This window comes from Cariama cristata, unplaced genomic scaffold, assembly GCF_000690535.1.
Source record: "Cariama cristata isolate BGI_N322 unplaced genomic scaffold, ASM69053v1 scaffold40922, whole genome shotgun sequence".
Classification (NCBI taxonomy): Eukaryota; Metazoa; Chordata; class Aves; order Cariamiformes; family Cariamidae; genus Cariama; species Cariama cristata.
In genome coordinates, this window is record NW_009602829.1 from 1 (window position 1) to 22,980 (window position 22,980).

General features: G+C 39.5%; 2 protein-coding genes across 2 annotated transcripts; one reads left to right on the plus strand and one right to left on the minus strand.

The window, feature by feature from the left end:
- The first annotated feature begins 13 nt into the window (after positions 1-13).
- Positions 14-5,677, plus strand: LOC104157549 (PHD finger protein 11-like). The gene is made up of 3 exons (XM_009694929.1): positions 14-158; positions 1,533-1,604; positions 5,538-5,677. Exons 1-3 carry the CDS (start codon positions 14-16, stop codon positions 5,675-5,677), a joined length of 357 nt encoding a protein of 118 aa, XP_009693231.1.
- Positions 5,678-8,391: 2,714 nt separating this feature from the next.
- RCBTB1 (regulator of chromosome condensation (RCC1) and BTB (POZ) domain containing protein 1) lies at positions 8,392-22,960 on the minus strand (the record flags this gene model as incomplete). The annotated part of the gene is given in 9 exon segments (XM_009694930.1): positions 8,392-8,680; positions 11,777-11,907; positions 12,605-12,756; positions 13,231-13,357; positions 16,435-16,625; positions 19,650-19,792; positions 20,717-20,824; positions 21,931-22,096; positions 22,941-22,960. Coding segments are annotated over 9 exon segments (1,179 nt in total), but the record flags the coding sequence as incomplete, so codon positions are not given.
- Between the last annotated feature and the right edge of the window lie 20 nt (positions 22,961-22,980).

The following is a 22,980-nucleotide window of genomic DNA, read 5'->3' on the forward strand; positions in this document are numbered from 1 at the left end:
CTTCTGTATTAGAATGTGGTTTTGTGTTTTAACAGTGCGAATAGACTTTCTTAGGAAATGCAAGCAAGCTGGGCTTCTGGATGACATATTTGAAGAAATGCTGGACACACTTCACCTGGCACAGGAAAAACTGATGGATGACAACACTTCAGAAACAGGTATGGAGACCCATGGGGACTCGGCTGTCAGAGCAGAAATGCTGATCGGAATGCCAGGCACTCGGCCCCGGGTCATCTTCCCGGGGGTATTTCCATAGTGCTGCATAACGGGGTCCTGTCTTATTTCTGCAGCTGCACCACAGGTGGAAAAGGGAGTATTGGTTTTGCTATACCTGTGTCAGTAGAGGGGAAGAGCTGCCAACCCAGCACGCTCTAGTAAGGCCTCCTAACTTGAATTTTTAAAGCCATCTTTTACCCATTGGCATAAGCATAGGTAGGTTCAGCCAGACCTCTTCTCCTGGGCACTGAAGGAGAGAGAGGTCCTGAAGAGAACCGGAAGGTTTTATTTGGATCACAAGTCCGTGTTGTTCTTACAGCTTCACAGAGGGACCAGCTCTCTGTTAATATCGGCTCTCTTTTGAGGGAAAAATCCCCGAGTATGTACGTTTTAAGTCTTTGGATGATTAGTTAAGAATTTTATTGTCAGCTGTTTGTGTGTATTTGGGGGTTTCATCGGTTTAAGTATGAGCTTGTATGAAGCACTTGGTTTTTGGCGGATTCCACTCTTAATGTTGCTTTGTCCACAACACAGTTAAAAAGGACAATTCCAAACCTTCCTCTCCTATTGTCCTCCCAGCTTTACAAAGTTATGAATAATAACTTGGATAGAGAATGCTAATTTATGGAAAGTAACTGAAGCACAGGCATGGAAAGTAAAATGTCCCACCTGGCTAAATCTTCTTCACAAGCAGCTTGTGTGTAACATGACAGCAGCTGCTCGAAGCAGTCATGAAGTTCAAGACACATTAGGGGTTCGAAGTCTCCACCGTTAAGCAAACCTCTTAACAGTCATGTAGACCTCTAAGTCTAGAGGTTTAGTCTAACCTCTAACTCTGTAGGTGGTTTGTATTTTGTTTCAATGGAAGCCTCAGTTACAAAATTGAGGCATAATTCTGGGCTGGTTTTTAACATTGGAACAGTGATAGCACTGTCCCACGTGTCACGTGATCTGTCAAGAGGAATTCGTTGTGGTCAGCCCTGCCATTACACACACAGTCCTCACCCGATGGAATCATATACGACTGAAGTATATTGCTCATTTTTAAATGGTGCAGACCCAAAAAGGGAATTACAGGTAGGTCCCCTTTTCTATTTTCTGTGTGAAACTTAAAAAAAAAAAAAAAAATGGAATTGACAAATTGTCCTTCTTTCTCAATATAGATTATATGAGAAGGAAGACATCTTAGAACCTCAGTATGATATAAAATAAGTAATTATTGTTTTGTACTACTTCTAATGTAGGGCTCTGCATTAACATGAGGGTTCTGTAAACCTTTACTCAGTAATATTAAATAAAATTTTCTCTTTCCCCAGAGTATGAAGAGACAGTAATGTCACTCTTTGACTGTGGACTCTTTGAAAATATACTGACAAATATTCATTCAGGTATGTGAAAAAAGCTGTCAGAGCAGTAGCAGTTGGTATGGGTTTTGTTTGGCATTGAAGTTGTTACTCCAAGCATTTTGATAAAATGACCGTTTAAAATGAAAATTCCAAGGGACTTTTTTCTCAGCATTATACAAAGAATTGAATAAAAGCCATTGCTACCCAAATCTTTAGAAATACAGGATGTCAAATCTGGCTGGCTGACCTGAAGGGGGAGGCAAGTCATAGTTCCACAGCTTTACAAGACCAAAGTCTCTGCCCCAGAGGAACTTCCCTCTCCTGCCGGGTGCACTCCTGTGCTGTTTCAGCAGGTCATTTCCCTTCGCAGCCTCCCTTCAGCAGCTTGCCTGCGTTACAGCTCTGCTCCTGTCCAATGAATGCTGTTCAGACTCCTGTTCTGTTTCAATTAAAAGCATTAAATGCTATGAGCAGAACTTACCTGGACCTGATGGTGATTGTAACATGCTTTGAAAAACAAGCTGAGAATGCTCAGAGGGAAAGGAAAACAAGGGCAGGAGCAGTTGCATGGGACCACCAGTGTGGAAGGAAACTCTGGGGCTTGGACTCTGGTTTCAGCTATTGTAAGCAACAAGGTTAAAACTGTTTTTTGGATAGGCAAGTCTTTGGCTCCCATTTCCCTCTCTAACAGTTAGCAGCCTTGTTCTAACTTCTGCTTTCATTTATCCCTGTGAAAAGGGAAATGGGTTTTAATTAGCTAACGCTGAGGTTCAGTGCATGAAGATGACGTTTGCTGTCTCCCCTTCACTTGACTAAAAAAGCCAGGCTCCTCTCTTCCGTCTCCTGTTCTCACATTTAAATTCCTCTTTCGGAAATGGGAGTGACTGTTGTTGCCATTATCTGACACAGCGTGCCTCATCTGAGGGCATTAAAACGTCTCTGCTCAAAACTCCTCATGTGACACAACCTTGGATCACACTTGTTTCTTCCACAGCTGCAACAATTATTTTATCCTTTTTCCAGCTTACAGGAGATATTCTCGATGTTGGCACCTACATACACACAACCACGTGATTCTCTTGTGTCAAAGTTGTCCCCTCTCCAATTCCCCGCTACTTGCGCAGCTGAGTTTTTCCTGTACCACACTGTTCTCTTTTGATACCATCAGCCTAGTTTTAATTTCAAGGTCAGTAATGAAAACACACGTCAAGGTTGGTTCCAAAACTGATCCAAGAGGAGCTCTTAAAATGAACCAGTGAGAAAGGACTGAAAACCATGTTAGTTACAAGTGAAACTGTTGGGAGGGAAGGAAAGCACCAGCTTTTTTCTTTTTCTTTTTTTTTTTTCCCCCCTAATCTGTCTTCCAAGCTCTAGCTAGCAAGTGTCTGTGATGACACGCAAAGTTGAGGACTAAATAAAGTAGGACTAGTATAAACACCGTGTTGTCTTTGATCTTGCTCCTGGAACTGATCATTTTGGGTCATCTGACATGCTTTACTCTTTTTTCATTTTACCTTTTTTTCACTTGGATCAGCATGCACAACCTGTTCGAAAGCCTTATGCATCGGCACAGCAAGGTTACTCTGAACTGTTAATTGTTGATGCCGCTTTTTAAAATCCCTTTTATATATAGGGATAAACGGTTCTTCTGCAGCATGCAGCTTTCCTGCAAACTTGACTGCATTTAAAACTTTTCATATGGGACCTGCTACTGCCTCAACAGCAGTTTCAGATTTCTAGGTCGGAGGTTCTCATTCTTCCCTCCAAGGAAAAGCGAGTTCCTCTAGTTTGTGTCCTGCTTGGGGCGATGCCTCAGCTTTAATCTCCTCTTTGTGCTGGTCAGCAATCTGTTCAGTAGCTTTTCAGCTCCTCGGCAGCATTTGTTTTCAGGGGATCGGTAGCAGTGATTTCTGCAATTCAGTTCCGCAGGCAAAGGCGGTGAGAATTCATTTTGACACTGTTGTGCAGTGCCTTCACTGAGAGCCCCTTAACGCTTGTCTTTCGTATAGAACAGCGAGCGCAGCCACTCCAGGTCCATATTCCGCAGGCCATTTTACAGAAATACACGTTCACCTCCTGTATGAGGTGGAAGATTCCAATCTGCTATCCACCTTCCTACGGAGGTGCTCCCCTCGGCCAGTCATTCCCGTCACTGACATCTTTCTCTGGGCTATTTCTATTTCTGCCACATCCTTTTGGCAGAAGAGAAATAGAGCCGTACATCTTCCATCTGCAGGTCACCCGTATGCTGAACGCAGTAACACAGTCGTCATGTTTGCTCTTTGTTTATTTCTGATAATTTATTAATTCATATCCAAATATTGTCTAAGAGTTTTCTTCCAGCTCCCACTTGTACACGTCCAGCTTTTTCTTCAAATAAGTAAAAGTGCTTTTACCCACAGAGCCTTGATGCTAAAGGGAAATGCCATGACGGCTGCCTGTGGCAAGCAACGAAGACAACAATTTCCATTGCGCTCTTGTCAACTGTTGAGCTGATGCTGTGAAACACTGGGCACGGCCTGGGGTGGGACAGTGACAGGATGTGCTGTCAAACACAAGTGACACCTGACTGTGGAGGAAAGCGGAGAGAAGAAGGGTCATCAGCTTTTTTTTTCCAGTCAGAGTTAGGGTGAGGCGTCAAGTCCCTCTTTAATGAACCGCTGCCCAGAATTTTCAACAGGCAGTGGACAGCTCCGTCATTCTGGCTGCCTGTTTTCGACATCCACATGCAACCTCATTGAGTAATGTAGTTAAAAATGCGTTAGAAAAGTGTGTGGGTATACATAATCTTCCAGGTACACATGCAAGAGCAGCAGTGATGGGCCTCCTGAACAACGAGGAAGCAGCAGGGGGAGCAAAAGGCCAAAGGCGTTTTTTTGTTTGTTTGTTTGTTTTTAAAATCGCAGTTAAGGATAGTTCAAGCTCTGTAATTCAGAATACACAGGGGTAAATGTCTGGAGCTACTTTCCCCACTCTACCCATTACAACTTTGGAGACCTCCTTCAATGCCTTCCTCCCTCCCTGCCAAAAAGAGAAAAATATATTCAGGTTTGTACAAAACACATTTTACTTCTTACTAAAATCTTAACTCTGGCATTGCCACACACGGTGAGGAAAACTTGTTTGCTGACTGACTTTGCTGCTCCAAGGTCCCTGACACCTCTGTGTGTTTTGCTACTGAACAAAGCAAGTGCTTCATCTCAAACTTGCAATTAACAATGATGTGAGATTGTGGCAACACTTCTGAATTCTGGCAAGGCCTGTGACTGAGGTCTCACTGATCTCAGTTGTCTTTAGTAAAATGGAAGCTGTAGAGAGAAGCAGAAATGCTGTCAGGTAGGGCTGTGCAAATAAGGCAGAGGATGTGGTTAATCCTGGCAGCATACTGGCAATAATTGTTTTGCTTTTGAGTTGTTGTGTTTTTGAGAATCTGGGTGGTGAATGCAGTTGTCCAAACCATCTCTTTTTAGGTTTCATTTTGTTGTTGGCTAAAATCCATTAGGCTTGTAAATTTAAGTGTGTAACTCACTCAGAGATGTTATCTTTAAAGATTTAAAATGCATCTTTATTGGAGGAGTCCCCATACAACTGGATTCTGAAAATGGAACTGTTAAAGCTCATGTGCCAAGTAATGATAGTAATTAAACTAAGGATTTTTACATTTGCTATGATGGTCTAAATTAAATCTATATGTAGCTAGTTTTGAGGCTACAGCATATGGGTGATGAAGTTTAACTCTACCACTTTGTGTCTTCTTTTGACACTTTGATCCTTCAGCCGGTCTCTTCCCTACAACACGCAGTCTAGCTCTTTACGAAGAGTCCAGGGTGTGAGGCTAAGGACTTTGCTTCAGAAAGGCAGAGCTTTTATTGTCAACTAAACTAAGCATCGGTAGCCTCTGCAGTGTTAATGCATGTATTTTAAATTAATAATAGTTATGGATGAATAAAAGCTTTTGTCTCTTTTTCCTAATAGGAACAGAGGAAAAAATCCAGGAACTTCTGGAAAGCAGAAAAAGACTGGATAACAAGATTGAGCTACTGCAGGACTTAAAAGAAGTCGTCCTTCCTAGCCAAGAGAACACTGCCAGTACATCTAGTACAGTGTCTGAATAACCCCTAAGTCTGTCTGTAATGGTGTCAATATTTAGGATTTTCTATGCTAGAAACCATAGAGCACGTCTGGTCAGTGTCTAATTCATTCCCTCCCCACCCTCCCAAGATAGGGACACAAGCAAGAACTGGGTGTTTTACTCATTTTTATACCTCACTGTTGCAATAATTTTAAGTTGTCCCTTTCTTGAAATTTTACTATGGATCAAGGATGTTATACACCAAACTTAGCTTTTTTTTTTAAAGCTCAACAAAACCTTCCAATGAAGACTTTTTTTCCCTCAAAGATAAGGGAGCATCAGCTGCCACAGAACACTTGGTAAAGTCACTTTAACTGGGGGAGCCCTCTTCTGACTGTGGGTGGTTAGCTGCTTCACTGTCTGCACCTAGACCGTGATGTTTTAAGGATCTCATTGCTGCTTTGGCTTTCCAAAGAAGAGAAATTAGCAGAACTTGCACTCAGAGAAGCCTTCTGAATTATAACTAGGACTTTGGGGGTTTTTTTAATTAAATGATTCTTGATTGACTGCTTAATGTATAACTAGTTCTGCTGTAATGGCAGTGGTGAAACAGTGTTGGGCACCATATTCTAAACAACATGTACAATGTAAAATAGATCAAACGATGGACTGTATCTTCCTTTCTCCATTAAGAAAGGACATGACTTCCATGTGTTTTGTCTTCTTAAAAAAAAAATTGTTTGAATACAGAAAAGCATTGTTTAGCTATAAAAAGGTAAGTTAATGAAATAAAATGTTTTTAAGAATGCTGTGTATTTAGCTGTTGCATGGGACGTGGCCAAGGCAGGGGTACACTGTCACACATGCTTGTCACTACACCTTGCCTCTCAGTAGCAAGCAGAGCAGGACCAGAGCGATCCATTGCCCTTAACGATCACACCGAACACCGCTTGTCATGACAGGCTGCAGCACCATCCTGTTACAGCAGTTGTGCTCTCACCACAACTAGTGAAAATTCCTAACTTGTTCTTGTTCTGTATGGAGGTGGAGACAGCAAGCACAGAATAACAACTTGCAAACCATAAGTTCTTGGGGTAGAACTGTTAGCTGTGCCCCACACAACAAAACACTAGTAGTTTTACTTGCTTATACAGTTCAGGCCTGCTGGCTGTCCAGGACTAGAAACCATACCAGTTTGCTGCCTGAGTCAAGGACTTGCTCCCCTTACAGCTGTTCTGCCCAGAAAACTCCCACCTAACCCAAAAGTGTATTAACATGGATCGTGGACTTATCTGTTATTAGGGAACAAAGAAAGATGCAACTCTGCTGTCATGAGAATGACATAAAAGCTCACGTGAGCTCTTTTTTCCTGTAGCAGCAATCTGAATTAATGACAAGCTACAGAGCAGCTTAGAGGACAAGTCCTGTACTCTTCTGTTCCACCCCTCACCAAGCTCCATCTTTAGCCTAGAGTTTGCAGTCCAAAACAAGTTGTTTATTAGAAACATTTGACACATTTGTAAGCACATCAGACTCCCCTAGACTGAACTCCCAACATCATGCCACAGAAGCTCCCTGGCCTCAAATCATCAATACAAAATTCCAGGCTTTGCAAAACTCAGCAAAGTCATAACCCCAAAATTAGACCTGTGCTTAACCTAAACTGCCAGGTTCTCTGCTCTAGCCTGTATTTGGTGCGGATGTAACACCTTAAAAGTGCACAATAAAAATAGTAGGGGTATATGTCAGTACATACCTGCTGTAAGGTTACAGTCACATACGGACTTACTAGTGAAAAAAAGCAGATCCATAGATGGTAATCACTGGGGTCTAAATCAGTGCCTACAAATACATCTGCTGTTTTCTGAAATTGAGATCAAGCACAGTGAAATCAGCAACATTCAGTAATACGCAGTCTGTGGGGTTAGGTCGGTTTTTGCTTTGTTTTCCGTTTGTTTCTTTTTTGTTTGTTTTTTTTGTTGTTGTTGTTGGTTTTTTTTTAAATGAAGCAATTTATATACTGTATGTAACACAAAGAGCTTGCAATTTTCTTCAAAGTCCAAACAAGTGTGCTAGTCAACAGGTACAAAAAGTGAATTTTATTACATGAACTTTAAATTTATACAACACTTAGATGCAAAACCCCCCACTTTCAGAACAGTGTATCCCTTCCTCTCCAAAGGAACCAATGTAATCTGAAATCACCAGAGGGAATTTTTTCTATTAACCATTATAAATATTGCTTGAACAGATTACACAAAGTACACATGACATCTTATATACCCAAATAGAGAGATTTACTCCCAATTAGATTTGCTAGTTACCCCTTTCTTCAAAGCTACTTGCGTAGGCTTTGAGGATATATGATTTTTGCACAATCTTCTAAGCACTGAATACACTTGGTTAATTACGCACAGCAAATGGCAAATTCATTCACAATCATGCAAATGCAGTAAGAGATATCCATGCCATTTGCTTCTCTATAATCCCAAGGCGTTAACGATTGTAAGTGACATCATTCAGTGGCTCAGGTCAGACTATTCTCCAAACCCCAAAAGTAAACTGAATATATTAAACAGGTCGTGCTAGAACTGAGATTTCCTAGGCTAAAAGTGTCGGTCAGTCCTTAACAGCGGCTGGTGTCCTTTGCACACTGCGTTTCCCCTCTCTGAAATCTTGAGCTGGTTCCACCATCCTGGTTTGCTAAACACAACTGAGTATTTTCCTTGACGTGGTTACAACAACAATTCACTCTTAAGCACAGAAAACATTTGTTTTCACTATGGCCTTTCATGTCTTCTGGTACAAGCGACCAGGTAACACTCACTTTCACCCGTACAGTTGTGACATCCTGTAAATAACTGCAAAAAACCCCTAACAAACCCCCGTAACTTACAGCCTCATTTCAGTTCTTAAAGGCTCCACATTTACTGGCTTTAGCAATGAATTCCTTTAGCAGAGGACCATCCATTTGCCAAAATGCTGTTGTTTGTGTCACTTCCGTCAAATGATTGACACAAAACTTAAAGCAGAATTCCTCTAAGTCCTAAACAGGAAAAAAAAAAAAAAAGAGAAAAAAATTCTTAAAATCTTTGCTTCCATCACAGAAAATTATTCAGGCACAAATGCCTGTATATGCTTTATTTTTACAGAGAATTAGACAGACACATTAACCCAGCGGCTCTCAATGTTTTTCCCCCCACACAATCACTATGTAAATGCAACAGAAAATAATAATTCTACCAATGTCACGTGGTTACAAGGGGAAAAGTAACCATAATTTGGCTCTTGCTATATAGCTGCAGTCACAGAAGTCAGCTGTTCTGAGCAATATGTATTTTAAAAGTTTTCCCACTTGAAGAGCTTCATCTGCACTCACTGACAGCTATTAAAACCCAAAACAAATAGGAGATCTTGGGGTAATGATATATAACCAAGACCGTGGATTAAGAAAATTCAGCTCTTTTGTTCCATAACAAACTCAAATCTATGTGTATGGGTTGCTTGTCTTCCAGCTTAGTTAAGGGCTTAGCTAAAGCCTTGAAGTTGCACGTCACCAGGCTCAACGCAAGCGCCTACTAACTGGATAGTTTTAAAACCAAGTTTAGGCAGGCGGCCCTTCTGGGCATTAGAAACAGACTAGTGTTACAAAGTATTTCACAGATGCCCCCAAAATTATTCGAAAGAAGTACTGTGGCACAGTACAGCACAGCAATTCTTGCAGAAAGTGGACTCTGGATATTTGAGTCTACTTGGAAGTGCTTTGCATGTAACAATTAGAAAAGCCTCACAACCATCATCGCACCCACATGATGTCAGAGAGGATGTCTTAAAAAAAAACCACCAAAACACAGTCATCGTCAATATAAGGTTGACGAGAAAATGTTTCCCACTTAATTTGTTTCCAACTCCTCTTTTGAGAAGGAAATCTACTCTTTGTGCACCAGATCTAAGCTGCTATAAGGAGAATGCTGCAGCCCTTACAAAATAGCAACTCCCCTGTTTTAATTTCTTTATGATGTTCTAAGTCTGTAGAACTCGTGCTTTCTAGGCGAGAACACGCCCTTCCTCAGCTGCTCAGCAGAGTAGGCACTGCAGTAAGGCATAACAAATTTGCAGAGCTCTTTAAGCCACATGAAGTATGAAAGACCGATTAATACTCATGTTTCCACTTAAGGTCAATACTGAAAGCTAAAGCAACTGTGTGCCACAGAGTTCTTGACACAACAATAATATAAAAATATATCCTGGCCTAAAACCAGGCATTCTGAAGCTGTAGATCTTGACTTGTGTGGCATCTGTGCAACGAAAAAAGACAAGCTTATTAGAACTGAACACTGATTTTTTTTTTTAAGCAACAGAATGAACTAGCATTTTAAACAAAATTACATCATACACATTACATTCTTTTGCACTGCTTTATTAAAAAAATTCATATTCCAAGTCAATGCAACACAAGCATACAATAAACAGAAATACTGTAGTATTAGTAACTCTGGAAAATTTAAAGTCCTGTATTAAAAAAGGCTGAATTTCATTTGCAGATGGATGCACTCCCAGCAAAATTTTCACCTAACTATATTAAGTATAAAGGCACAAGGTACGTCCAATGATTATTTTAAAAGCCAGAATAAGAAGTCAGACCTGCCTTAATTCCAGCCACTTCAATTCAGTCAGTCACCAAAAGAAAGTATAAGAGAGTTTCATGTTATGGAGGTATTTTAGATTAGTGAAACAGCTTCTTGTAACTGTTGTCTTCTAGATGCACAGTCCCTTGAATTAACTACATCACTCAAGCAACTTCAAGCCCCCATCGAACACTACTGCATGTAAAAACCACTTTTTGCTAAAAACCAACCCCTCGGTGTCACCCATTCCCTCCTTGATGTAGCATTTAAGCCTATGGTTCTAACTTCATTTAGGTAGTGACGTACAGCCAAGGCACAGCAACTGGATTTCTTCTACCCTTTACAAGCGGAATCAATCACACACCGAAGACTCATCCTGCAAACAGTCTTTTGGGGCTAAAATATGGAAATCTTCCTATTTTCCATTAACTCCCACCAAAGAAATTGTTATTCACAGTCGAGTCAAAGCCACAATTAGACACTAACAGAGCCCTTTGGGTAAGGCACATCAAACAAGCAACACGCTACAAGGCTCTGCAGTAAGTTAGGGCACCTGCGTGCCAATTGCTGGATATTAAGTACAAGAAAAAGCAATGAGTTGATTTATTGAGTACCAAAACTGCTTTGTAAGCTTAAGTAGCAAGTTAAAAACTAACCAATCACAAAGTTGCAAACATGATGCACAGATACTATGCTGAACACAAACAGCTGAAGCAAACCCAGGAATACTTCTCGATTAGCTCACGAAGTAGCATGTTAGTGATCTAGTAGTGAAGTCAGACATCATGCAGTAGGGAAGTTTTGCTAGCCTTCCCATCTTTCCACACACTGTTTCTCTGTCTTCAACATTTGTTAGGCCCATAAAGCAGTTCTTATCCTCCCATTTCATTACCATACCATGAAGACTGGAAGTGTATTTGACTATAGCTAAACAAACCAAAAAAAGGCCAACAAAAAAACACCCCACCAACCAAAAAAACCCCCTAAATGCACTCAATCCTCAAATCTACCACCATATGACATCACACACAACCTTACAAGTAAGTAACTTAAGGCTTACAAGACTGGTTTTCATAACGTTATGGGTTTTGCTCTGTATTTCAGAGTTAAGTGTTTTCACCCTCAGAAATTTTTTGTTACAGTTTCTCCCCCCACCCCAAAACAGCAATTCATGAAGCTTGGCACAGCATCACAACCTTTTACCATGAAATTTAAGCAATGCAAACATTTACAGATACTGAGTCTCAGCCTGGGATTTAATTCATATTTAGATATCTGTGTACTAGTTCACCTTCCCAGTACTGGTTTATGGGAGAAAAAACCCAACATACATCCCTCATGGCAAATACACTTTTTGTAAGTCCAACATTCTCAAATTCTAAAAATGGCAAATAGTATTATCTGGCATTAAGTGAAAGAGCACTTATATGAAAAATGTAACTGGCTGCTTTTCTCCATAGTTTAAATCAGAAAGCAGTCACCTATATTTAAGATATTGAAGTTTAGAAGTTTACCTCTGCATCATATCTGACAGCAGCAGAGAGCAATGAAAATGCATTTTCCACAGTAATTCCTCTCTTGATAATGTGTTGACACAGTTTTTTCAGTCTATTTTCACAGTACGAAGTTGCCAAGTCCAAAAGCCCTGTAATTAAAACACCATCGTATTAGTCAGTTGTAATGATCACGGCTCTTCCAACAACAGTTTATGCTACTGGGGTACAGATTGCATCTGTATTCTGTATGCAACGTTCTATATGTCTATAACATGCTTTTTGCAAGTAGGTCACTATTCAGAAAAATGTATTTTAGTATTACACAGGAAGAAAGGCCTTTTATTACCTCATGCCGCAATTCTGTTAATCTCTGTAAATACGCAAGCTGTTCCACTGATTTGCATACTTAACTGCTTGCGAGAGTGGAAGTGTCACAAAACAGGCACCACAACACCAGCAAAAAGCTACCGGTATCAAAATCTCTGCTTGAATTACAGCTCGCTCTTTGCTCTGCGGTCCAAGTTTCCCCTATTAGATCTACTGAGATTCTTTGATACTATCATAAACAGCAAGTGACCCAATTTAGTAAAATATGCAAGTTTTTTAACCCAGAGAAAGAGTTTCTCTCCCAAGCTTTAAAACAATGCTCATAGTTTATATCTAAATAGGCACCACTTTTGCTGTAGTAAGTTTGCTACAACAGTATGTTAAAGACGGTGTAATTAATCACCAGTAAAATGCGTCATAGGCTAGACTAGAAGCCTATATTAATACATTTATACAGCACCCCCTTGTCTCAGTTTTTCTGGGTGCTGCTTTCTAACATAATTGGACTATAAGCAATACCTATTGCATCTTCAGGCGGAAGGTCAACACTGTCTGTATACAAGTACTCAAGAAAGGCACGATACACAGGATAAGAAAACTGGTCTATTTCTATCACTTCCTTCATATCCTCATTCCAGTATGACTGGAACATGGTTCTGAAGTGTTCACACCTAAGAGACAAAGACATCATCTGGAACACTATTATATGAACACATAAACGTTACATTACATCCCCCTGAAATACGTATTTGGGGCACTCTGCAATATTCACAAATATTTTACCACACCCCATCACAGCCAGTGGTCCACATTTTGGTTCCTAAGACTGTGGGCATTGTTGTGGCTCAAGATAAAACTCTTTATTTGATCTATGCTACAGAAATGTCTGTGTATACATTGCAATCAGATCAACTTAACAGAATTTATTAGCCTGGGAACAACAAATAGCCTTAGTGAGAATTGAATATGGACCATTTTAAGACACAGTTTTGATTCAACCCCTTTTACAATCACTTCATTTAAAGTGATAATGGATACATAGATGCTATATATTACAGGTTTAGGGGTCCCTCCCTACCCCGGCCTTAGATGCAATACTAAGAGGTTATTCTGTATAAAGAAGAGCTGTGAAATGTGACCATTACCTGATTTTCAGAACAGCTTTATGGACATGGATGTACTTTCCGTCCACACGGAACTTTAGGTCTGAGGTTTCTGGGCTGTCAAACTCTTTCTTCAGAGACTCTGCTACTGTTAAAAAGTCTTCATGCTCTACAGACACAAATTTAAAAGAAACAGAAAAAACATGTTAAGCACCTTAAATGGAACAGACACATCACTAACTAAAGCTAGCAGCAAAACTAAGAGCATGTCAATGAAAATAGGTCAGTATCAGGGCTCCATTGGCTTAAGCAGTGAAACGGGAAGAGTTAATTAATCCAAAACCATTTCCTGTTGGCAAGGACTGCTCCACAACACCTACAGGCAGCAGCGGTCAGCAATTCCCATTCCAGCTCATTGCACAGAGGTAGCACAGCACCAAGGAAAGTACCCCGAGAACTTCCTTTCTCATTCTCCACATGGGCACCACCCATGAAATGGCTAGCCTCCTGGCAGCTGAGTGCTCATGCTGGGTCAGCTCAGCTCTGCAACCTGCAAACGAGTCTCCGCAGCTAACCTGCAGACTGCTGGTAATGGGAGTCTACAACATCACCTGCGACTCACTTGAGATGCGGTGTACAGCACTCCAGCCACACTGACACAGTGTGATCTGAGCCTAAAGAGTAAGGAAACACGTCACCAGTGGGCCACTTTTTTGTTCTGGCAGATTGGATATAGCCTGCAGGTTGTCTGTTAAGGTCTTCGCCAGGGCTCACTAACATGAACTATCACTGACATCATTATAGTCAGTTTATTAGTCAGTTATGACAACACAAAATCCAACAGCAGTGCTGTTGAAGAAGTGGGCTGTAGGTACTGTGTTCTTGGTAAAACGAAGGACACAGGACTTCAGCAATTTTGGAAGTGGATTAAAGCTGAGATATCACAGCTCTTTGACAGTTGTTTATATTAAGGCCTACGGCACTGGTCCCACAGAGGTTCCGTCCTGTGTCTCTAGAAATCATACAAGAGTTGCAGCACAAGTTGGCTAAGGCTTGTGGTAAAGCATGAACTCTGAAGTTTTAGAAAACCTAATTTAATCCACTATTCGAAGCTTCTGTTGACATATCTTAAAAGTGTGTTTCAAAACACATGGCTTCTAAGAAGCAAAGTATGGAAAAGAAAAATAAGTGGATTTCCACTATAATGGGATGTGGTCTGTCTCCTGGGTCCCACAGGACTGCGTATTGCCCATCCATTTACAATCCACAAACAACGCTTCACCATTAGGGACAGATAAATTTCTTGGTACTTAGAAAGAAATACTGCTGTAACAAACTGCTGTAACAGACAAGTCAAGTTTGTGCCACAAAAGACCATACACTCCTCCAGTTTACAGGGATCATCCACGGAATCTGCATCTCATCAGTGCTAACTACACCATGCTCCAATCCCCCTCCACTCATGTGATTTTTCTAGGTCATCAGCTTAGCTTAAGCTATGCAGCAGATCAACTTTCACTCCAAATACCTTAAGTTCATTTCTTAAAAAAGGCTGCGGATTTGTACTTCACCACAGCCAATCCTGAGTGACTGATTCATTTTTTTGGCAGAGCCATCATAACTGGAAGTAGAACAATAACCTTTATGCAGAGTTAGCTCTCACTAAGAAAAAAAAAAAAAACCACATTAAAAGGAAATTTTTTTTAAAGCTATACGAATAAAAGAGGCTCGGAAGGAAAAAATGCATATGGAAAATGGAGATTAAAAATGCCCCCAGAATTAATGCTTTTGATTTAAACATTCAGTAAGTAGGATTATCAGAATAAGAGGGGAAAAACCCCCAAAGGCTAAGAGGAATTAAAATACAGGTACAAAATTCAAATACCTTGTTATACTCAGTCTGGGGATACTTCATAAAAATCAAGAACTTGAAAGGTACTGAAACCAAGGAGATGGCATTTAAGCAGCCTTCACTATTAGCAGAAGGCAACAGACCTGGACAACCATCAGACCTCTACAGAGGGCAACACTAACATATCGCAGAGGATTAGAGAATGGAGAAAGTGAGAAGTGGGATAAAACAAGGCTTGGATTTACTCAGAAGCAGATCACTCCAAGCTAATCTTCTCTCTCTTTAGTAAAACTATTCGGTTTTCCTCTATAGATGAGATGCTGTTATCCAGACCTTTATAAATGTGACACTATGCTAAATGAGAAGTTAAGATGGAGAAGCTGGGTTAGTACAAGCCACATGCAAAGATAAGGTCTGAGTCTGGAGAAAGATTACTTAGGATGTGATCCCTCCACAAAAACAATTTTGTACAGACACTAACAAAATTAGAATCTGTTGTCAATATGAAAATAGATTAGATCTCCTAAATGATCTTGACGATGGAAGCGGCAGATCTAAGATGAAAACACTTTCATGTTTTCAAGCAAGTGTAAGCTAAGCACTTTATAGCATATTTGGGGTCAAAGAAGAATTAGCAGCATGTGAATCAAAGATAATCAAGAAAAAAGGCTTGGGCTTATTTGTTGGTCACAGAGACTGCATCCCAAAGTGTAATCCAAGGCAGTAGAAGAGAGTTACAACAGAGAAAACAGTTATATTAGGGTCTTGTTTTACAAAGTCTATTATTTACAAGTCTGCCTGTCTTTGGGGAAAGTCAAACTAAATCGAGTTGAGAAAAATCATCTCAGAAAATGAAAGCTTGGAATTTGGTTACTTTACTTTCCTAACACAAAACATAGAAGAGATATTCACTCCTTCATATTCATATTGGAAAGGTAAATACTAAGGAGGGAAAGCTAGAAACAACACTTAATTCAAAGTTGTTAGATACCAAGGTTACAAGCACCAGGAGCACTCTTCTGAGTAGGAAGAGCTTTAAGGGAAAAAAGTTATGTTTAATGATCCAGGAATCCTTCCCAGTCCTGAGCTGGAGCTCAAACAATACAAATGTAGGAAATACACAATATTCACAGTGCAATGGTAAAATGAGGTTTCTCCAGATGTATACTGGCAAATAACCAACCCTGTTAACCCTATTCTGGATCCTTAGCTGCTGAAGTAGACTGTTTTCTTCAGAAGAAAAAAAAAAACAACCACCTAGCTAAAAGAGCTGGTTATAATCGCCAATTCCTAAAGCAGGAACCATCCTGCCATAGAAGTGGTATGTTGTACTAATCGCTACAAATGTACACAGAGATTATAGCTCCAGCTGCCATATCGCAGCTTATTCTCACCTACTGACAGAAGACGCCACATAACAGCAGGAGTAGCAAAGCAAGCAAACACATCGTCAGTGCAGGCAAAGTGAGTGAGGTGGGGAAGGATCACTGACTGCCCACGGCATTGGCCCCACATGTACACCTGGCCGCTCTGGGTCTTGGCAGCCGACGTGTGAGCAGAGTGGCAGGCTGCAATCTCCACAACCCTGCAAACAGAATAAACCTTGTAAGATACTTAGATATAGAATCGAGTGACTTTCCACATGCCTCACCTCAATAACAGCCAACCAAACTATGCATCTACACTCCTGTACTTCTATGTCCTCTATGAATGTGACACTGTTTGAATGGGTACTTCAAAATCACAATGACATTTTCAGATTGTTTGTAGATTTTATTGTAATCAGATACTGCTTTAATTATGTCATTCACATCAATTGACATTCCTCCTTTTCTTCCATAACCATGGGAAAGGGATGAAGAAAAATAAAGTTTTGTTATTTCCCCTTTAAATCCAATGTACATCAGACACTTATTCTCAAGAACAAATGCTTTTGGAGCTTATGAAACTTCCAGTTAGGGAACAGGCAGGAAAGTTATATTACTAAGATTTTTGTAGAGCATTTTTCAGAACTTCTTTCAAACCGATGTTGTAAAAATTCTCTTATTTTGAGATTAAGTTCTTACGTATTTTTCAATAAACCCTTTATTAAGACACCCTTCTACTCCATTTTTTGTATGTAGACCGAGATCTGACCTACTGGCTGTATTTCTGACCTCTTATTTTGCTGTTAGCTTCCTTTCCTCAACAGTGAAATTCAGCATGGAACATGGACAGTGCTTTGTTTGAGAGCAAGTGAATACAGGTACTGAACTCCACATTCTTGACAAACTATGGTTGTTTTTTAAATGAAGTCTATACAGCATTTTCAGCCACCTCACATAGTTCCTTAAAATATTAGAGCTGCTGATACATACTTATTTATTCTGCTCTCCCATTGCTCAGACAATCCCTTTCTTGCTATCTGAAACATTAGAAGAACTGATAAGAATCACATTGCCATTAAAAAGACTTCAAGGACATTTCCAGTGTCTCTGTTCACACGATAAGCAAAAACCAGGGGAAGTTCCAGCATTAGTTCAAAATAAAAGCTACGTTTTCCTGTTTTTTCTCCATGCTAAAAATGCACCAAAGGATTTCATGCTTTTGTGCCAGAAACAGATCAACTGGGGCAAATGAATGTCTTTCTAAGCAGTCCAAGAATATACATATCAAAATGTTTGTTCCTTTACAGAATAATATCCATGAAGAGTCAGCTTTTTAGGCAAAAAGCTTTTTAGCACAAAGCCCATGTTTTAAGTGCAAAAATTATTTCAAGATAAAACACAGGAAGAATCTACAATCACTTTCAGGCTATGTATCAATAACTTCTGGCAGATGAAAGACTAATGGGTTGTTCTACACCAGTATCAACTTATGAACCTCTATGCAACAGAGATCTTTCAGCATCTCTGCAAGAGACATCATAAAGCGATTATTTTAGGGACAATTTACTTTCCATCATAGCTATCCACCTGAACTACTTCCTTCCCCAAACTTTTTTCCTTAGCAGAACAGATTCTTATTTTTTGAGTAACTATACTAAAGAAATATAGTAGAACGTGTACTATAACATGTGTATATACACATACAGTATACTTACAGTACACATACAGGATAATATATTAAGCATACACTTAACATCAGAATTAAGGAAGCTGACCTTCATAGCTATTCCTCCAAGCTAACACAAAATAAAGTCTAAAAATTCCTTACAAGCTATATGCACTATATTCTTCAAGACAGCATCAAATGCCACCTCCTAAGGAACTGTCACCAGCATTACATATAAATGACAAAAAGAGTTATATCATTGAAAAGACCAGGAGAAGGAACGGTAATATGCTTCATGGGAAATGACAGCTCACCCACTTATAGCACTGTTTCCAAGGGAGCCAAGTCAAGCAAGATGAGTAAGTTCAAGTGACTTATCTCTCCCTTGGAATCCAAGCAGAAGTTCTATGATATTTTCTCCCTCCTTTAGTCATTGAACAAATGCCAGTTTTATTATAATCCCATGCTTGAGTTCACATACAGTTCTAAATGCAACAGTTCCCCTCAACTCACTCAAGAAATAAATCACTAAGAAAACAAAGTTGATCTATTTGCAAACATACACATTTCTCTTCCAGTGCTTTTTAAAAGAATATTTCATTTTGCTTCTCTAGTGTCAGTTCCTTCACAGACAAGCCAGCCTCATCTCAGTAGCTTCTATTGTGATGGTTTCTTTCTTCTTTCCCCCACCCATTTTTAAGCTCTTAAATAATCTCAGTACTGTGCAGCTTTTAATTTAGTGTTAAGTGAGAGAAACAGGAAAAATAGGAATGATTTCCCAGAAAGACAGTTCAGAAGTGGAGGACAAAAACCAAACACAAGTGTTTCCTAGTTAAGAGGAGATTACAAGTTAGGAGATTTACAGGTTAATGGGTTTATAGGCTAAGAGGTTTCCAAACTGAGGTACATTAATCTATATGTATACACATGGGCCCAGAGAATGGGACTGAGGTCCAAGTTTGTAGGTGAACAGCAGAAGAGCCATCCCAAAAGTGAGGATGACAAGGGTGCTGAAAGAGGGTGGATAAGGGTTAGGGTTATCCTTTTATGAGTCTAGGAAACTAAGAAACTACAAACTACTAACTGGTATCACTGATAAAAGTGGTATTATCTGTCCTTAGCTCTAGCAGCCTTGCAAATCGGGTTCTGTTTACATGGTTGGCTGTTGTCAGCCTTTCAGAAAATTGTTTTTTCCTCACATGTCACTTCTTACAAAGGTGGTGCTTCCTTCCCCCCTCTTTTTTTTTTTTAAATGTAGGTCTCAATATAGCTTAAAAGCTTGGTTTATTGATTTCATAGCTCCAAAGGAAGCATATTTAGAATAGCCTAACACTTAGTCACTCATCATCTTTCAGTATTAGGTAAATTCAAAAGTATGTTTACTTTCAGCAATCATTACAGATAGCAAAAAGCACTCAGTCTACAATAAACAGAAAGTTACCATCCTTTCCTATGCTTTTAACATTAGCAACAGAAAAACAATCCACCAAGCCCTACACATGCATGCTTCCAGTGCTAGAGATTGCACATCACATGCTCAGACTTATCAATCCAGAAACAGCTTCAACAAGATTACCTTTCTTTTTCCATCATGATCTGCACCGGGCTTAGCTGGTTACTTTTATTGCCAGTTCCCAGCTGCCCATAAGTGTTAGCTCCCCAGGCATAGAGCAAACCCTCATCTGTTAGTGCTAGTGTGTGCGCATAGCCACAGGCAATCTGTAAGTAAATGTATAAGCATTACTACTAAAAGAAACAGAGATGAGAAACAAAATCATCGCACACATTACCTTAGTCTAGCTGATGTTAAATATCTCAAGCATTCTTCATTTAGTGCTACAACGTGTTATTTCTCAGTACTTAAAGCTAACACAAAATATGTTAACTGTAGGTACTGGAAAAGCCCCAACTTCGTTAATTTAGTGTTCATTGGTTACTCCTAAATTATTTACTGCACTCTCGCAAAGTCTCCCTAACCTTTACTTGCTTTCAGTTGCAGACTCTTCACACAAAGAACAATGAACTTCATCATCATGTCTTGCAACTCTGAAATGCTTTCAGAATTTGACATTTTGAATACTATACAAACTATGAGAGTTGCAGTTCAACAGCCAACAACCGTTCAACCCAAGTTATCACATGGAACTCCACAGAACCTTATTAAAAACCCAGGAAATCCCAAATTTTAGTTTTATTCTTTAGCTGAGAAAAAACAAAAACCAAGCAAAACCCAACCACCAAACCACCAAACCCACATCCATGACTCATTTTCCCTCTCTCCTCACTTCTGAAGGGCTAATTAGAATAACGATGTAGAATCTAATTTTAACATCTTGTTCCCCTGCATTTCTTGTCTTTGCCTAGGGCATTTCATTCATTCAGCTTTGTAACAAAGATGCAATTTGTATCCAAAGCATAATTTACTTATAGTTACACTAGCTAACTTTAAATTATTCAGAACACTTACAAAAGCAAGTATTTTAGAGCTCGCTTACACTTTTTATAAGCCTAATATAATTTACAGGAGCTAAAAAAAGTCAGTATTTGAACTCTGAAATCTAGAAGCAGGTATAAAATTCCAAAGATACAGTTGTAGCAGATGCTAGTAACATGAATGCATTTTCATTTCTATGTTAGACATACCTGGAGTATACACACGCCATGTAACGCTGCCACTCTGCATGGCGTTAGTTGATTGCCGTTGTTTCCAAGACCTAGCTGACCATTACCATTGTAACCCCAGCCGTAAACCTGAGTGCAAAAGGAAAACAAAATTAAGCCACTTCTCTGCAAAAGTAGAGAACATTTAAGATTTAATATTAAGCACAAAGTCAAAAAACTGCATCCTATTAAAAAACTGTACACTATTTCAAGAGTAATATAGAGAAGGCTGAAAGATATTAAATACACTGCAATGACTGACTGTATTCAACTTCTCAAGCCTGCATTTACCTTTTAAAGAAGCTTTCTAAAATATATTTGCCTTTGAAATACCAGGAACTTTGCAATAAACCTACAATACACCAAAATCTCTCCCACAGCTTCAATATTTTAGTTGACCTTTACACCTTCCTTTCTCCTTATTCCTTTTTCTTTTTTTAAAGAAAACAAGAAATTAGTTATTCTGATCAGCTGATTAGCTATTGGATTAATTTAAGTTGAAGTCTCCAGTTTAGCTCTAATTTTTCCCCTTTAGTTTTGTTATGATGCACACATCAAGACAAAAGTATGTACAACAAAAGCTCATCTCAACCTCAGGGACTTTTACAGTCCCTCCAGTCACAAAGAAATGCTACACTTCTAGTTTGGTGAAATGTAGTAAAATTGAGGTTATAGTTCACACCTAGAAGCAAGATAGCACCACAAACTTATGCGAAACAGAACAGTCGTACAATACTGGGGCAATGTTCAAAAGCTTGGTCTGGTTTTGCTGCTGGCAATTAAGCAATGTGTTTAAGAACCAGGATCAAATTTGTGTATTCTTGCAGAAAGATTAACTATTTAGCTGTGCATGCTTTCAAAAAATTTAATTAAGACATATATTAAATAATCTATTGAAATATGAGACAGACATGCTCAATACAACTGTTCAAATTCTTGCAGCTGCAGACTCAGTAAGAATTACGTTCCAATACAGTCTTTGCCGTAAGAAGGAATGTTTGGCGTAAAGAGAGCATCTCCAGTTAACTGCAGAGTTTTCCTCAAACTGGTCTCACAGAAGTTATCAATATCACTCTAAGGTAACTCTATCAATACAACTAACTCGAGTACTCCATGTCAGCGTTTCTCTATGTTCACACATTAAACTGGTAAATTTGGGTAACAGGGAGAGAAGGGGAGAATGCAGCAATGCTTACCTCACCATTGTTTACTACCGCCATGGAGGAGGTCTGACCACAAGCAATGCCAACTACCATTTTACCCTGTAAACAGTTCGAAACTCTACGAGGAGTGGGCTGGTTTGCTGTAGATCCAGATCCAACTTGACCACAGTTGTTATAGCCCCAAGCATACAGCTATCCACAAAAAAAACCAAAAAACTGCAGTTTAAGACTTAATATTTATAATAGTAATAAATTATAATCTTAGTGTAGTCAGCATCAGATTGGGTAAACTATCCTATTTAACAAGCTTAAATGCTTAAAATTAATTTTCAACAGCTGAAAATTATAAACAGCAATAGGACTGATCCAGCAAATGTGAACATAGCACTTTTTTCAGCTTCTTGCTACAGAATTGGAGCACCTGACTACAACAGGAAACAAAAGGACCAAATTTCCATATTAAAAATAAGTCAGACTATAAGACAAAGAGCATAGCAAGTGGACTGTCTTTATGCTTCCATGATGTTGGAAAAAGGAATGCAAGCCAGAATGCTCTTTGTTTCCCAGACAAGCTGAACTCCCCGATCTACAGCTATTTAGTTTTCCTCATAGAACTCTAAACCAGGTTATTGCTCGACAGTCATCATACTTCTTCTATATCTTTCAAGAGCTGTAAAAGGAGATGGTTTTGTCAGCCCACGTTTCACAGTAGCAAAACTCTTACACAATGGCATTAACAAAAAAGTAACATCTCTGACAGTTCAATGTTTGCCAGTGGCAAACTAATAATAATAAAATCAAAAACATTAGTTCCTTTCATCTAAAAGTCAAGAAGACAGGAAAGTAGTTTGCTATAAAAGTATTTATAGCTTTGTATTTTCAGGTCCTTTAATTTTTATTACGCGCATACATGTAATAAAAATGATGCCCAGAGCCTGGAGAGGGATCACAGGTCAGCAGGACAACATCTGAAGAGCAGCACAAAGGAATCCCAGCCACTCCAGCCAGTAAGTCAGCTTCATCAGGGGCCCGACTTAAATGCCTCCATGCAAACGCTCATAGTGTGGGGAATAAACAAGAGGA